At 37.2% G+C, this 15578-nt stretch overlaps 2 protein-coding genes across 2 annotated transcripts; one reads left to right on the top strand and one right to left on the bottom strand.

Moving 5' to 3' along the window:
* The first annotated feature begins 429 nt into the window (after window positions 1-429).
* Window positions 430-4954, top strand: LOC121647643. Its single transcript, XM_041997259.1, has 14 exons — window positions 430-550; window positions 681-819; window positions 1803-1934; window positions 2100-2219; window positions 2295-2394; window positions 2547-2646; window positions 2765-2973; window positions 3062-3338; window positions 3424-3731; window positions 3883-4185; window positions 4291-4467; window positions 4532-4636; window positions 4708-4799; window positions 4873-4954. Exons 1-14 carry the CDS (start codon window positions 532-534, stop codon window positions 4946-4948), a joined length of 2157 nt encoding a protein of 718 aa, XP_041853193.1. The 5' UTR covers window positions 430-531; the 3' UTR covers window positions 4949-4954.
* Window positions 4955-5018: 64 nt separating this feature from the next.
* dnaja2b (DnaJ heat shock protein family (Hsp40) member A2b) lies at window positions 5019-14002 on the bottom strand. The gene is made up of 9 exons (XM_041997261.1): window positions 13854-14002; window positions 11162-11221; window positions 10611-10837; window positions 10447-10527; window positions 8379-8512; window positions 8070-8266; window positions 7769-7913; window positions 7047-7174; window positions 5019-6964 (listed from the first exon to the last, which is right to left on the bottom strand). Exons 1-9 carry the CDS (start codon window positions 13929-13931, stop codon window positions 6776-6778), a joined length of 1239 nt encoding a protein of 412 aa, XP_041853195.1. The 5' UTR covers window positions 13932-14002; the 3' UTR covers window positions 5019-6775.
* Between the last annotated feature and the right edge of the window lie 1576 nt (window positions 14003-15578).

Raw genomic sequence — 15578 nt, 5'->3', positions numbered from 1 at the left:
TGGGGAAGGCGTGATCGTTTCTCTAGAGCAAACCTCTGTAGTAGTCCCTGTAGCAAAAATGTCAATTATAGTGTAAAGGTACATGCTAATTATGATGAAAAAAAAAGATTTATGTAAATCTGCTCAACATCAGCTACAGCTACTGAGTCAGTCATAACAAAGCTACAAAAACGGCTGCATATTTAGTTTTGTTTAAGATATATTCATGCAAATAACAGAACATTTGATACTGAAGCATTCCAATAAGATTGTGTCATTGAACAGATCTTATAGAAAGTATTGATTATTAGAATGAACCTTTTTGTAATGTTTACATCACCCTCCACACAAAAGCGCCTGTTTAATAAAATCATATTGCTGATGTTTCTCCTTAGATTGGTATCAGAGGGCGTGCAAAGCATACTCTCTGCCCCCTGGCAGGACGAAAAACAAGGTGTTGCAGGTCAGACATGGGGCTGTGTCTCCTTGTCGGATGTTCTCCTATTGGTGGAAGTCAAGTATGATGTGGTAGCGCACCTGCTTTATACGGAAATGCTTCAGGAGGATTACAGTAAGGCCATGTCACTCTGACCTCTTGTCATGATAACACCAAACAATGTCATCTTAACTCCTGTGCAGCCTAGTCAGCAGTATGGTCCAGATGTGATCCTGTTTCATTTCTTTTTTTGGTGATTTCTCAGCACAGAGATTATGGGAAACACTTTTGCCATGGCAACAGCAAAGGGAAGTGGAAGTGGTGGAAGATTTTGCAGAGGAAGCTTTGGAACGTGTTGACATGCTCCGTTTGGCTGAGCTACCTGGAGCATTCAGGATATACAAGTATATAAACATACAGCAAGTCTTAACATTTAAAGTCCCCCTCCAGTCAAACCTGCGTTTAGAGTATTGCTACCTTACTTAAATCTTTGTTCCTCAATAGAGACTTATGACTTAATCACCAAAGAGATATCAAGAACAAGAGGTGATAAAATGCCACAGTGTCTCTTCATGAACCCAGCATTTAGGAAAAGAAACATACTTGAACACATTGCAAAGTTTTGGGCCCAGCCCTCATTTATAACGAACAATATGCCTATGCAACAAACATTTAAACTCACACATAGCATATATTATTTTGTCCATTTTGCTCTGTGAAGCATTTGAACCTTACACTTTAAAAAGAATATAAGTAACAAAAGAAAAAAAATCCCATAAGTGCACTCATGGAAAAGGAATAAACAAGCAAAAGAAAACATCCCCTTTGAATTTCTTTAGTTGACACTAAATGTAGTTAACAGATGTGCATAAGAAAATAATTAAAGTTTTACAGGACAATATCATGACATGCTGAATCAAATCAAATCAAATCAAATCTATAAAGCACATTTCATAAAAAAAAACAGAGTACATAAAAACTATTTTATAAGATTAAAAACAAGTCTTTACACACCAAAGTATAAACCTAACTTTTTTAAAAACACACACCTGATCATAATCTCTCTCAAATGCATTCATACACACGCGTAAACACACAGCATGCATGCACCCACCCTGCCACCCCCACCACAACCAATCACAGCTCCCATCCAGTTTCGATTTTAGAATGTACCAGAACTTGGACATCTCTAAGAGGTTATCGCTAAAATTCATGTGATAACTAAGATCCTAATTAGCGATGTAACAAAATCCAAACTAAGCTAGCTAAAAAACTAACTCATCAGAAGTGTTAGTAAAGTTCCAACCATGCATTTAAAGTCAAGTTTTAAGTAAAAATTTTCATGCATCAGCTAATGCACAGGTATGAAAGAAATATTCTCCTGCAGGGCCTGTTTGGACACATCTTTAAGAAGCTGTCCAGAGTTCAAGGAGCAGTCCTGGTCAGCTGTTTCTCTCCTGTATGACCTGCACACATTTCGTCAACAAGAACAAAACACACTGGCAGTCCTCTGCCAACGGTAAATACATACAAATACACTGTATATCTACATGGCTGACTTGTAAATACATTGAAAGCCACTTGTGTCTGCTTGTGCTTCGAGGGAATTATACATTGTATACATAGCTCTAAACATGACACCAGGAGAGGAAAAAGTCTGATTTATTTAATGTTTATCTTCCAGGCTGCAGGGAGAGAGTCTGAGACTGCTTTGTTTCTACATCAGACTGGCAACTCTTCGAGCTCATCGGGAGAAAATGTCCTACAGGGCTCTTCTAGCAGCACGGCAGTCCTGGGAGACATGGTAAAAACAAAACCATATAGTGAAAACGGAATGAATTTCAGCTACTTGCAGTCTGTAGCTCATCCCTCTGTTCAGGCCACAGGTTTTCAGTCCATTCAGAGAAGAACAGGCTGCTCTGTGGCTTTGTGCTGAAGAGGGAGAAAGGGAGGAAAATAACTTCAAGACACTTGAGCAGGTAGTGTGAATCTAATTATGGAGCACTGATTCTGAAGGACAGGTGATGCACCATGTCATCACTCCAAAACCCTGTTTTCATTTGTGGGTTCACATAATAAAAAGAGAGCATTGCAGATGTTTTTATCAATAACAGAACAAAAACTCTGACAGAAGGCAGCACTGCAGCTGCTGGTGCTGACTCAGGAGAAAGAGAGGAAGCATCTGGTTAAGCTGGTGCATGGGATCTCCCTGGAGGATTTGGAAGAGTCAGGTTGTACAATGCTTTCAAATGATGGTAATTTTTTTTCTTTTTTGCAGCAATTTGTCAGAATTAGTTTCTTTTGTATTCCTCTTATTGCTGCAATCTGTCGTCTTGTTTGCTGTTTCAGTAACAGACAGTGAGCAAGTTACTTTGAGGGCTGGCTGTGTAGAAAGGCTCAGACAAATTCATGCTCAGCTGCAAACAAACCCTCAGACCCAAATGAACCAAGAATGGTCCAAACATAAGCTTAAAGATTGCACTAGGATCCTTCTGACCCATCTAATGGAGCTGCAAGAGGTCCAAGCTGTTGCTTTACTGCAAGACCTGGCAGACAGGGTGAGACGAGACAGTGTTTGGTTCAAAACAAAGTTCATGTAACATCGGACACACAAATTAGTAACAGTTGTGCTTGTGCATCTGCTAGAATACTCAGCATATCAAAGCTCTCCAGGATAAATATGAAGATGAAATTCAAACCCAGCGCTTCACCAACCTGCTCCACCTCCTGACCTCAGATGCCCTGCTAACAGCAGGCTCTATACTAGTCTCCAACTTTAATGAAAAGAGCAACAACAAGCAACTCATATCTCAAGTTGAAAGCATCAGCAGTGGATCGGCTGAAGCCGTGATGGCTGATTCAATTAAAAGGACCAGCAGCAAACAAACTGCAGATGTCTCAAACAGACAAAATGTCTGCTCAGGTATTGCAAGCAGAGTTAAAAAAAAAATAAATAAAAAAAAATCACTCCCACAGCTGAAGGTATAATACAAATTACATTCCTACAGGCTGTGGAGATGTCATGGAGGATTTGCCCTACTTGGAAATCTTGTGTGTACCAAATGCACAAGGTAATGCTCATGAGAGCCTGGCCAGTAAAGAAGAAGAGGCCAGTGCTATCAAAAGCTCTCGGAGCTATGAGAAGCAGGGGTCTTTGATCACACTTGCTTGGAGCAAACGCCCTGAGAATGATCCAGACTATGAGACAGAGGCTGCAGATGTAAAAACAGAATGGAATCAGGATGTTGAGAGCATGAAGACCCAAGTGCAGCCAACACAATGCAAGGAAACAATTCAAGACAAAGATGGAGAAGAGGTGAACAACACTGTTATAAAATGTTTCTTGATGTCACCTTGATGCAGTTTACAAATTAGCAGTATAGTAAAATAGAAAACATACTACAGGAATGTGTAGAACACTTTTCTTGTGTATTTAATCATATTTCTTCCCCTTCTTTATGTTTTAGTTGTCTTTGAAAATGAGACCAATAGATGATCTACCACATGAGCAACAAGCTGCATCCAAAAGTGACCAACAAACAGCTGCAATGGTAGCAGAGAACCGGCAGGCTATGGAGCAACATCTCATAGCTGATTCCTCCGAGCATGCTGATGACCTCTGTCCTGGAATTCCCAATCACACAGCAAACACTGATGGAGATGAGACTGAGGTGGAAATGTGTCCTACTGAAACAGAGTCAGAGCTGTGGGAACATAGAGGGTCTGAACTATCTGACCATGAGGACCTGACACATTCTAAAGACTCAACTGTGAGGCAGTCGCTGCATCTTTGTGAAATGTGTCATTTCAATTTCAATTACCAGCAACTCAGTCATTTATTTTAAGATCTAACCAGCGTTTTCCTCATTTTACAGGCAGACTGTAGTTTCTCAGAGAGCGAGGAAATGAGGGAACCCAGTCTGATGGAGAGGGGGCAAGAGAGAAAACCAGTGTCTGCACTGGAGAGGGAGAAAACAATGCGCAACTTGGTGGACATCCAAAGAAAAGTTGAACAGAAGCAGCAGAGAGACAGAGACAGACAGTGGCTCAGGGTGAGCAAAGCAGATAGACAAATTATTGGAAGAGAGATCTAGATTTTCATTGTTTATTTTTCAGGTTCAGGAGCGTCTCTCAATTATCCAGAACAGAAAAGCAGAAGAGGACCTGCTTGGCCTTAAACACACAGACAGGCTAAGACATCTCACACAAGATCTACCACTGGTAACTAAACAATGAGGACACTTGTGCCAATATTTCTGCTCTGCTTTGAATAAATACTATTGTTGGTTTAGGAAGACAAGAACCAGCAGAAGACTGTTGTTAGAGAGCGACTGGAGCAGCTCAGAAGAGAGCGATCATATATCATGCAGTCCAGAAGAGACAGGTAATTGACAATTTATTTTTAATTACTGAGAAAACAGCAAAGCGATATGAACCAGCTTCTATTTGTTCCTCAGGAACACAGCAGGATTTAAGGAACTCCTGGCTCCGGTTGCTCGACACAGCAGCTTGACAGAAGATGAAGCAAACTGAAACCCTACAGCCGTTTTAAATTATGTTTCGCCACATCTCCCAGAAAAAAATTATGGAATCACACTTGGAGGATGTTCATTTAGCTTTTATATGGCATTGTAGTCATTACAACAAAACTGTTAATACCAGCCAACATGTTTATCACTACATACAACTTTTTCTAATAGTTGAGGTATGTAGGTTTTCTAATACTGTACTCTCCTAAACCACTTTTCAATCATCATGCTGTTTCTGTAATGTTTCCTTCTTTGAGATAAATGAATAAACTACACATTCTTGATCATATTAAATGCAGGTTACCACAGTGAAACAACACAGGTGTCAACAAACTCATAGTTTATTATACATTTTATCCATTTGACAACCAATAGCATCAACAATAACGTAATTTACCCATGACCCCCCCTTGTGTGGAATTTAACCCGTGGCTGAAATTACATACACAATGTGTCACAAATGTGTATGTAAACAGTCTACAGTGGTTTCACTAATCTTCCTTCATGTGAACATATGTCGGCCATAGCTTGCATGTGTAACAAAGGGTTGTGAATAGTCTGCTGTAGACTTTGAATGCACCTATAGATTACAACTTTATCTGCAGGCAAATGGAGATGGGGAATAATTGTCACAAGTGAATAAACATAATTTTGGCTAACAACTCTACAATAGGGAGATATGTATAAAACAAAGATTTAGGCGCAGACCCCGCATTTTCCTGCAACATAGGAGGACCTCTAAGTCCTTGAAGTAGAGGGAAACTGTCTACATCTGAGATTCTCAGCAAATAAACATTCAATTTTTTTCTTCCTTAACTGACTATATTTGGTGTCCACTCTCACTGCAGTTAAACATAAAACAGGAATACCTACCACACTAAAAAGCTAGAACATTCTACAGCAGCTCTCACACACACTGAGCCACTGCACTGCACACATACAACACATCAGTATGTCCTCAACTCCAATCAAGAGTACATAGCTTCAGGGTTTGGGGTTTCAAACACACTAACATTCACACCAACAAGGATAAAGATGATTAAATTCCAGACAAAAAAAAAAAACAAAAACAAAAAAAACAAAACAAAAAAAAAAAAAAACAAAGCCATAGTGCCTTAGTGGACAAATGCTATACTCTGGGATGTAACATCCTATGGGTGTAACAGCTAGAAACCAAACAGAACCAGCAAATCACATTTGCAATATCAGACAGGTCATCCTTAGAGGTGGTGCTGGGTTAAATGTTCAATTCTCAGCAGGCTATGCAGAGATGTAATTAGGTGAACTTGTGTGGCAGCAGAGTACTCTGACAGCAGTAACATATCATAAATTTAAATGGGTGTGGTCACAGATTTTTCTGTAGTGTCTGGACCCTGGATCTACATGGTCAAGATCTTCAGCAAGAAGCAACATGCGCTTGTATGTGACTGACTAAACTACACCTTTTACAAGATTGTTGACAATATTTGCATTTTGTACACTAGACTGGTGTTTCCCACAGTAAAAGATAAAAGCTTATGATGAAATCAGGGAGGTCCAAGTTGGATTCTGCCAGTGAACATCTGATAGTGAGACTACTTCCTTGCTGGAGACATTGATGGGCACAAATGTCCATAAACACAAAACAGTCATCACACATCCAGGATCTCTCTGACTTATGGGCACCATGGAACTGAGGAGGGATCATATTTGTGTATATCCTTTTCACTGGACTCATGAAAAGAGAGAAATGTGCGTGTAGGTGCGGCACATTTTGAAAAGTGTTAGTAATGGAACTTGAGATGTTTGTCTATTTATATTTTAAGGTGTACCAGTCTATGTATAAGTCTTTCTATTGGTGTGCACACTGCACCCCTGGGCCATGATGGCCCCCTTCCTCATCAGAACTATCATTATAGGCCTCTCTCCTGGCTCCACCCCCAAAACCTTGGCTCTTGTCAAAATCTGTCAGATCAACTTCCTCAGCATCTGGAGCAATCACAGGATTGTCAGCACGAGCCGGCAGCAAGCACTCCAGGTCCTGAAAGAAAGATATACAGACATAAATGAAAATGTTACAATTATTTCAGCTGTTTTTTTTTTTTTTTAAGATGGCCACTCACATTCAGTTTTTCAGGGCTGATCCAGTTGTTTTCAGGGAACTGAACATCAAACTTGATGTATAGATCTCCTTTCTCAAAAGGATTTCTGTACTGAGGCATTCCTTCTCCTTTCACCACACGAATACAACCTGCCACATAAACAGGTTAAAAACATCCAGATGCAATGAGAATTTTAGAAGTCGACATGAAGTCTTGTCTTCCTTGTGCATTTTGGACTTTTCAGTTTACAAGCTGTGTAATACAGATAGCCTTAAATTAAGCTTTGACTATGTTACTCAATTTTTTTTTGATAGATGTGTTACGAAAGTTCTTTAAAAATTAATAGTATAACCTTAATTTTTTAAAAATATTCATACATTAAGTGTTGTATGCCACTTTTTTAACTGTCATAAAATGTAAATTCCGCTTCAGATTGTGCTTCAGAATAGAGACAATTCTGTCACAATGCTGAAAAAATATACATTAATGTGCTCCTTAGCTTCTAAATGGCGGGCAAAGAAAAACAATTATTAATAATTTGCTATATAACCGATGATTTTTCACTTAGCTTTTTTACTTGATTAACATCTGTTTCTTGTTGGAACTGATTAAACTGTACCTGTATATTCGTAGTGATTATTGCCCTAAATAAAACTATAGAAATGTTGCATAAATGCAAAAAACAAAACAAGAAAAAGTAACAAGAGCAGTAAATTAAATGAATATGTAACAAGTGTGCTTACCTGGCTCAATGACTTTGCCAGGTGGGTATTTGACAAGCAGCTGACGTCCATCCAGGTGCGTGACAGTCATCTGGAAGCCACAGAGCGCTTCAACCAGGCCAATGCGTTGGACCATGTGAAGGTCGCTGCCATCACGCCGAAATTCCTGTTTTAAATTAAAAGCCCAAGTTTGTTACTTTAGTTCATGAGCAAAGGTTTTTCCAATACTATTACAATTTATTCATTACACAATTGTTCTCCTTGTAGCAATAATTCAACCTAGCTTTCAGACCAATGTCAGCAGCCATCTTGTTCAGAGTACCTCATGTTCCTTCTCTTGCAGCACTAGAACTATATCTCCTGGTTCAACACCTGGAGCTTGGTCAGCTTCACCAGAGAATGTGATCTTCTGTCCATGTCTCATGCCTTTGTCCACATGAACCTCCAGAAGTTTGGTCTCCTTGCACACTTTCTGACCCTCACACTTTCTGCAACGGTCCTTCTCATTTATCACCTCACCTGGATAAACAAATAAACACACACAGATTGCATTTTTAGGGCCTGTTTAGTTTCTAATTGTGCATTATCCATTTTTTCATTATTGGGATGTGGATGAGTAAGAACACATTACCCTCTCCATTGCAGTCTGTGCAGACTGACTGCATCTGTTGAACCATCCCTGGGGCCAGCTGTCTAATCATGATTCTCATACCTCTTCCTCTGCATGCCACACACTTCTGCACTGCTCCTGCCTTACCCCCCTGCCTGGAAGTCAACAGTTAGAACAAGCATTTTTTTTTTAGAAACTATTTTGTACAAGACATGACATCCTTTCTAGAAAAGTCATCTGCAAAGCAACCAATAACTTCTGTTTTTTCTTCATAGTGGTAAAGGTTCAATTTGGTATTCAGTCCTTGATCAAATGTCTCTGCAAACATGAGACCTGGATGGACAGGGCAGTTCTCAGTGCTGTAACAGTGAGTACAGCTGACTTCTTCCATTATTAATGCATGTTCAATAATAGAAATATCTCATACTGAGTTTCTGAAATGGAAAAATCATTATCAGCAATGATGCACCTTTAAACAGAGAGAAGAGAACATGAAATGCTTGTTTAAACCAGTCTTTATGGTGGCTGGTAGCTCACACTCCAGCAGCATGTGGGGCTGACTCTGCCAGGCTAGTCCATTCAAAAACTGAAAAACTTTTTTCCCCCCTTCGAAAATTGTCTTGTTTTACTGAGATTTGTAGCCCACCAGAGCCTATAATACAGTCAAATGTAATCCCTTCCTGTTTTATCAGTCTTCTGTTTAAACCATGAAATCAATTTTAAAATATAGGTCTAAGCACACTTAAGGTACACTGGTACTGGCAAATGGAAAGAGTGAGTCAATTACCTTGTTTAATAAGGTGAAGTCACATGAACAGTTGTACATCTACACACCTTTACCCTGTTTTTTATAGTCTATATATATATATATATATATATATATATATATATAGATATATATATATACATACATATATATATATATATATATATATATATATATATATATATATATATATATATATATATATATATATATATATACACACACACATATACATATATATACATATATATATATACACACACACATATACATATATATACATATATACATATATATATATATATATACACAGGTGAACAGACAGAAAGCAGGATTAGAATCTCACAGCTTCTAGATGGTGGGGAGAGAGAAATATTCACAATATGCACAATAACTTCCATCCATGCACCTTCAGTGCTTCATTATCCAGATTTCTGGCTATAATTTCTCTAAACTTTTTTTCTTAGCTTAACTGTTTAGCTGAACCTCTGCACCTGCACCCTCCGCTACCGGGAGTTAAGGGGTTAACATCTAGTTTCCAGGTGTAACGTCAGGTATGTAACTGTAAACGTGTGGTATCCACAGAAAATCCAGAATCTCAGCTAACAGCTCAGCAAAACCATTTTTATCACCAACAACCAAACCAGAGGCAGAAGAAGGCCCGATTTGTGCTTTACGTTAGTAAAAGTCAGAAAACATGTCTTACCTTTGCTGTCTTGCCTAAATTAAAACCGCATTTATTTAAAAAAAACTAATAATAAATAAATAAAAAGTTTCTCATTATCTTTTGGTAACAGTTTGCCATCCAAAAATCACTTTAATAAACCCACTCTCTCCTGATTACATCAGATGCACCGCTGCAGCAAGGAAGGGAGACAAAGCCAGCGGCCAGCAAAAAAAAAACAAAAACAAAAAAACAAACAAAACCTTAAAAGCACGATTTAAAAAAATGAACGGCATTAATTACTTGTTGCATTAACGCACTAACGTGCCCAGCCCTAATATTAATATATAAATATATAAAAAAAAAACATATGACAAATATGTCACATACAGTATCTCACAGAAGTGAGTACACCCCTCACATTTTTGCAAATATGTTTATCATGTCTTTTCATGGGTCAACACTACACAAGTGAAACTTTGACATACAGAATATCAAAGTTTAGTTTCCATAGTTTGGTGTTCTGTATATAAAAGTTTCATTTCTATAGTGTTTTCCAATGAAAAGGTATAATCAAATATTGGCAAAAATGTGAGGGGTGTACTGACTTCTGTGAGATACTGTATGTCACAAATATCAAACGTGAAAAGCAGACTCACCCATTGCAGGCCCCACACAGCACATTCTTACTAAGCTGCAGTTTTGTGGTTTTTCCATTGTACAGGTCTTCAAGAGAAACTCTGTAACAAAAAAGTTACAGTAGCATTCAACTTTCTGAGCCTCCCAACTTAGTATCCAAAATACCTAAATGTAAAGTACTTACTTCAGAGGATGTACCATATCATCTCCTCTTCTCTTGCCTCCATTTCGTCCTCTGCCTTGTCCACCCATGAAGCCGAAGAGTCCTCCTCCAAAAATGTGAGAAAAGATATCGTCCATGCCAGGTCCTCCACCTCCTCCTTCTCGCAGCCCTTGTTCTCCATAGCGATCATAAAGTTCCTTCTTTTCTGGGTTTGTCAGTACCTCATAGGCAAAACTAATTTCTTTAAACTAGAAAAATCAATGAGGAGTGATCAGATTTGGATGCAGACCACTATTTAAATAAATTCAGTTAATCAAAAAATGTGAGCCCTCTAAGAAAATAAAAAAAACAAAAACAACAAACCAGAATTTTTGGGGGCTTTAAGCCACAGAACAAAAACACATAAAAAATGGACTAAAATCCTATAAGAGTTTCTGATCTTGACACAAACTAATAGAATTAGTGCATGATCGTGACTAATTAAGTTGAAATCATATGTTTTTCCTAATATATGAGTAACTATGCTGCTACTAGCACTTTTGTAAATGTTAACAAGCACTGAAGCATCATACCTTGTCTCCAGCATCAGGGTTTTTGTCAGGATGGTACTCTTTGGCCAGTTTGCGATAGGCCTGTAACAAATCAAAGATCAACATGGATAACTCTGTGCACATTACCTGCACTCAATTGCCCAGTAGTCAAATAGTGGTGATAGCAAATCACTTTAGTGCATTAACGTTTCATACAATAAAGGTAAACAATTATTTCAAGCACTGGTCATTTGGTGTTTTTCCCCCATAGACACATCGGGAGGTAAGTTGAGGTTCAGTGTCTTGTCCAAGGATACTTTAGCATGTAGTCAGGGGAAGCCTGGAATCAATCCCCAACTTTCCAGTTGGTAGACGATTTCTCTTTCTCCTGAGCTACAGCGGCCCAATTTTAAAATCTAAATACAGACTACATTCATGAAAAGTACGTTTTCAGAGTGGAGAACACAGGCTATATTCATAATTTGTTTGAACCTTTACAAGTACAAGGACAATAATGTTCCATGTTTTCACTATACAGCTTAAACTGCATTTAGGAAATGAAATAATATATAGATTTTGATGCCAGCAAAATCCCCCCAAAAAACTATGAACAAGGAACAATTAACAGAATATAATGGAAAAATCTACAATCAACAGATAATTGGTAACTATCTGCTGATTGTAGCAGATAATTGGTAATTATCTGCTGATTATTTGTTGATTGCAAAAAAAACTTAAGATCTTTCAACATAAATAAAAGATTCAAAGTCTGGGGAGATCTCAGAGATCCAGCCGATGCACGGCTGAACATCACAACTACTAAGGTAGTTCTATAGTCAAACCACAGTGTGTAAAGATGAACTGGCATGGAATAAAACACTATTCTTAAAAAAAAAAGATGTTACTCATGCGATTAATCAATGGTGTTTTGCTCGTCTTGCAGGGTATAAGTGCACAGTGACACAGCACTGAAACTCCTCCTGTTATATGTAAATTACTGAAAGAGAAACGCTGCATCATGACAGGAACATCTTTTGTGCACCTAATAAATAAGACTGATGTGTGTAAAAGGGCTAATATAAGATGCAATTGAGATATATATATATATATATATATATATATATATATATATATATATATATATATATAACATCAATCATGCCACTGTCTCTGCACAATTCACAACACAGCGTCACAGAGTTCCATGTCCTTGACTGTGATACTTCTAACCAAGATTTGTCTTCTACTGAAATCATATGGCTCATCGTGAAGACATGAGTCAAACGACGATGGCCATGGTCTGTTGAGCAGGTAAATTCTTGTATTCAACCAGAATTGGCCCAGATTCCTATCACAAAACTTTAACACTGGCATCATCAGTTCTACAATGAGTACATCATGCAAAGAAAATGAGGGGCTATGCAACACACTGGTATATATAACTATATAACTCACTTTTTAAATGTTTTGCTGGCATGTATATCTATATTTGTTTGAAATTAAAATACTTTGGAGCTGGCTACTGAATATAATGTAAATTATTTCCTTTGTATTTCAATAAAATCTAATAAAAGTAAAAATACATTCATAACTAATACATTTACATTTTTGTTGCATTTTAGAAAAACAGACGTTGTATTTATATGCCATTTTCTTTAATTGGTTTCTTACCAAATTTTCTGTGCCAGAAGTATTTTCTATAATGGGTAAAACCTATTAAATTTGTCCATTTCATTACTACCTACACTCTAACAGTTATAACAGTTTGTTCACTTATTATTCATGGTCTTATACTGAAAATAAATTTTAGAACTTAAAACGTTTGGAAAAAAAATGGAGTGATATAAGGAGATACCAAAATTTCCTAAAAAAAAATTAACTGTGCAAATGTTTTCTAACTTCTATTATGGAAATTCACATAACTGATTCATCAGCATATTGGAAGTTAACAAAAATAAATGAATAAACAAGCAATACAAAAAAGAGGTCTGGATGTAATCATGAGACATGGAAACTTGATCTTGATGCTAAAATAAATAAAATAAACCTACTCATCTTAAATCTATCTCCTTTGTGGTTACAGCGACTATGTTGTCTTCAAGAGTCACACGAGGGGACATTAAGGGGGCCATATAATATCTACAACTAAATATGTATATGTAGATCTGTTTATTGAGTTTCCACGGTGGTTGACATTACTGGGAGCTTCTCACTACCACACAAGTTTATCTATGGCATTTGCTAAAACAGTCTGACAAACAAAATAAAGCCTTAGTACGTGTTAAAATGGTACAACATAATCACGCCGATATAACTTTAGGCATAATTAACTAGATCACTCGCATAGCTAACGTCACATCGCTAGATGGAGATGGAGACTATTTGCTGGAATGTGTCATCTAGCATTAATAGCCTTCAACCTCTAGTACTCGTGGTCACTAATTTGCTTCTTTAGACAGGCAAAGGTCATCCTCCCGACGTATATATTAATGATCAAATTGACCAGTCTTAACATAAATTTACAAGTTAGTTGCTTGAATTGATTATAAAACCAATTGCAATGAGGTATTTTAGCTAGTTTGCATGCTAGCAGACCCGTAGCCTAGCTGTATATGTAAACTAAGCTAGCTCTCCTCCATTAGCTTGTTTTTAGGCCACATTACACTGGTGACCTCCCTCCCTAATTTTTCTCCAAACTCCATCAAATGTACTTTTCGTTTCAAAAGATCCATACCTTTTTTAGTTCATTTTCAGAGGCAGAAGGTGAAACTCCAAGAATGTCGTATAGCCTAGTATCCGCAACGTTCGCCATCGTGCTAACCGGCTACCACAGAAAAAGCTTCTGCGGAGAATGAGATGCGTGAGGAGCAGACCTACGCAAGGTTCGCCGGTTTGGGGCTGTCCTGGGTTTTGCCAGATCCTACACACAAACACCCACCCATAAACAAATGCCAAAAATGTCAACGTTATTATTTTGAAGACAGTTTCGCTGCTTACGTATTGATATTAAGCTGGGTAATAAATAAATAAATAAATAAATAAATAAATAAATAAATAAAAATAAATAAAATTAAATAAAATTAAATACTACCTCAATATTTTTAAAGTCTTTTTTTTCATTAGCCACACTTAAGACAGCGATGTAGTCCTGGTACCTGGGATATGGTCATATTGTGTAATGGTAATGCACTTGAATTCAATTTTAAACAGTTGTCAGTTCAAAATTTAATATTTCTGCTATTGAATTTCACCGTATGTTTAAGGGATCTTGTGAGCAGCTGTCCTGCCACCATTATTGCCTAGTTAGCTTTGAGGCTTTGCTTGTCTAAAATGTTCATGTCAAAATTGCCCAAATTTTGCAGCGAAGGGTAGAGACAAATGGACTGAATTGTGCTTCCAAGAAACAAGATGAGCAACATAAACCTAGACATTGCGCTGAATTACTAGGCCCAGTGTGTACCTCTGATCAAATTCTTACAGACTGACTTAATTTCTGGACTGAATGGATGCACTGTGCCTGAGTTTAAAAGTTACAAATCCAAGAAAGCTCATGAAGAGTTTATGCAGCTACTTTATGTAAAATCTTTTAATTAGCCAGTGTAATGTCAATTCCAAATGTAGTTCAGAATAATATTTAAAACACTATCAAAAAAGCTTACATTCTGTCATGTGTTTATTTTATGCAGTCCAAGTCAGGGGTTGTTGCGAGTTGTCATTGTTTGGTATGACAACACAAAAGTCAATCATTCTGTTATATGACTAGAAATTGAGTAAGTATATGTGTGTGTGCGTGTGTGTGTGTATATATATATAAATGTGTGTGTGTGTGTGTGTGTGTGTGTGTGTATGTATGTATGTATGTATGTATGTATATAGTTTTGTTATTGTTACTTTAAAAAAAACCATGGGGGCAAATGGTAGTCCTTCTTACTCTAAATATGCATTGTTGCATTGTCATGTTTCTACAGTAGCTCACAACACAGAGAAACTTTTTTGGTTTTTCTGTTGTGTTGATTCAAGCAGGGATATATCGAGTTCATGGTCTATTTTAATGAAAACCCAGTGGACTAGTTTCAAACTTAACAAACAAGTTAATGGTACAAAATAGGATTCTAACTCAAGTCTTCTGCCGAAAAGTTCTGTAGCAAATCTTCAAACATCTATATATATTTCTCATTATCATAATGCAATAGACTCTTTCTAAATTGTAATGCAAGATTAAAAATATTCTTGTTGAATTCTTATCAATCCAATAGGCAACATAAGTTTTGGTGAAACTCTGTGAAGCCATTCAGTGATTTTTTCATTCTAATGTATTGCTACTTCATTTATTTTTCAGTTTTATTAAAAAAAGTAATTGTTAACGGTTATAGATTGTTATTAACAGAAAAAAGTAACAGTATCATATGCACATTTATTTGATAACTAAAACAATTTTTTTTTTCGTATATAAAAAAAC

The sequence above is a fragment of the Melanotaenia boesemani genome, chromosome 10 (genome assembly GCF_017639745.1).
Source record: "Melanotaenia boesemani isolate fMelBoe1 chromosome 10, fMelBoe1.pri, whole genome shotgun sequence".
NCBI classification, from domain to species: Eukaryota; Metazoa; Chordata; class Actinopteri; order Atheriniformes; family Melanotaeniidae; genus Melanotaenia; species Melanotaenia boesemani.
The sequence above is the reverse complement of the archived record's forward strand: the minus strand, read 5'-3'. Positions and strand labels throughout refer to the sequence as shown.

Coding starts and splice junctions, on each gene's coding strand:
- LOC121647643 (XM_041997259.1), top strand. Junction 2,974..3,061: donor TGCAAGACCTGGCAGACAGG/GTGAGACGAGAC, acceptor TGCATCTGCTAG/AATACTCAGCATATCAAAGC. Junction 3,339..3,423: donor CAGACAAAATGTCTGCTCAG/GTATTGCAAGCA, acceptor ACATTCCTACAG/GCTGTGGAGATGTCATGGAG.
- dnaja2b (XM_041997261.1), bottom strand. CDS start 13,931: ATGGCGAACGTTGCGGATACTAGGCTATACGACATTCTTGGAGTTTCA. Junction 10,838..11,161: donor ACCCTGATGCTGGAGACAAG/GTATGATGCTTC, acceptor TGATTTTTCTAG/TTTAAAGAAATTAGTTTTGC. Junction 8,267..8,378: donor CACAGACTGCAATGGAGAGG/GTAATGTGTTCT, acceptor TTGTTTATCCAG/GTGAGGTGATAAATGAGAAG.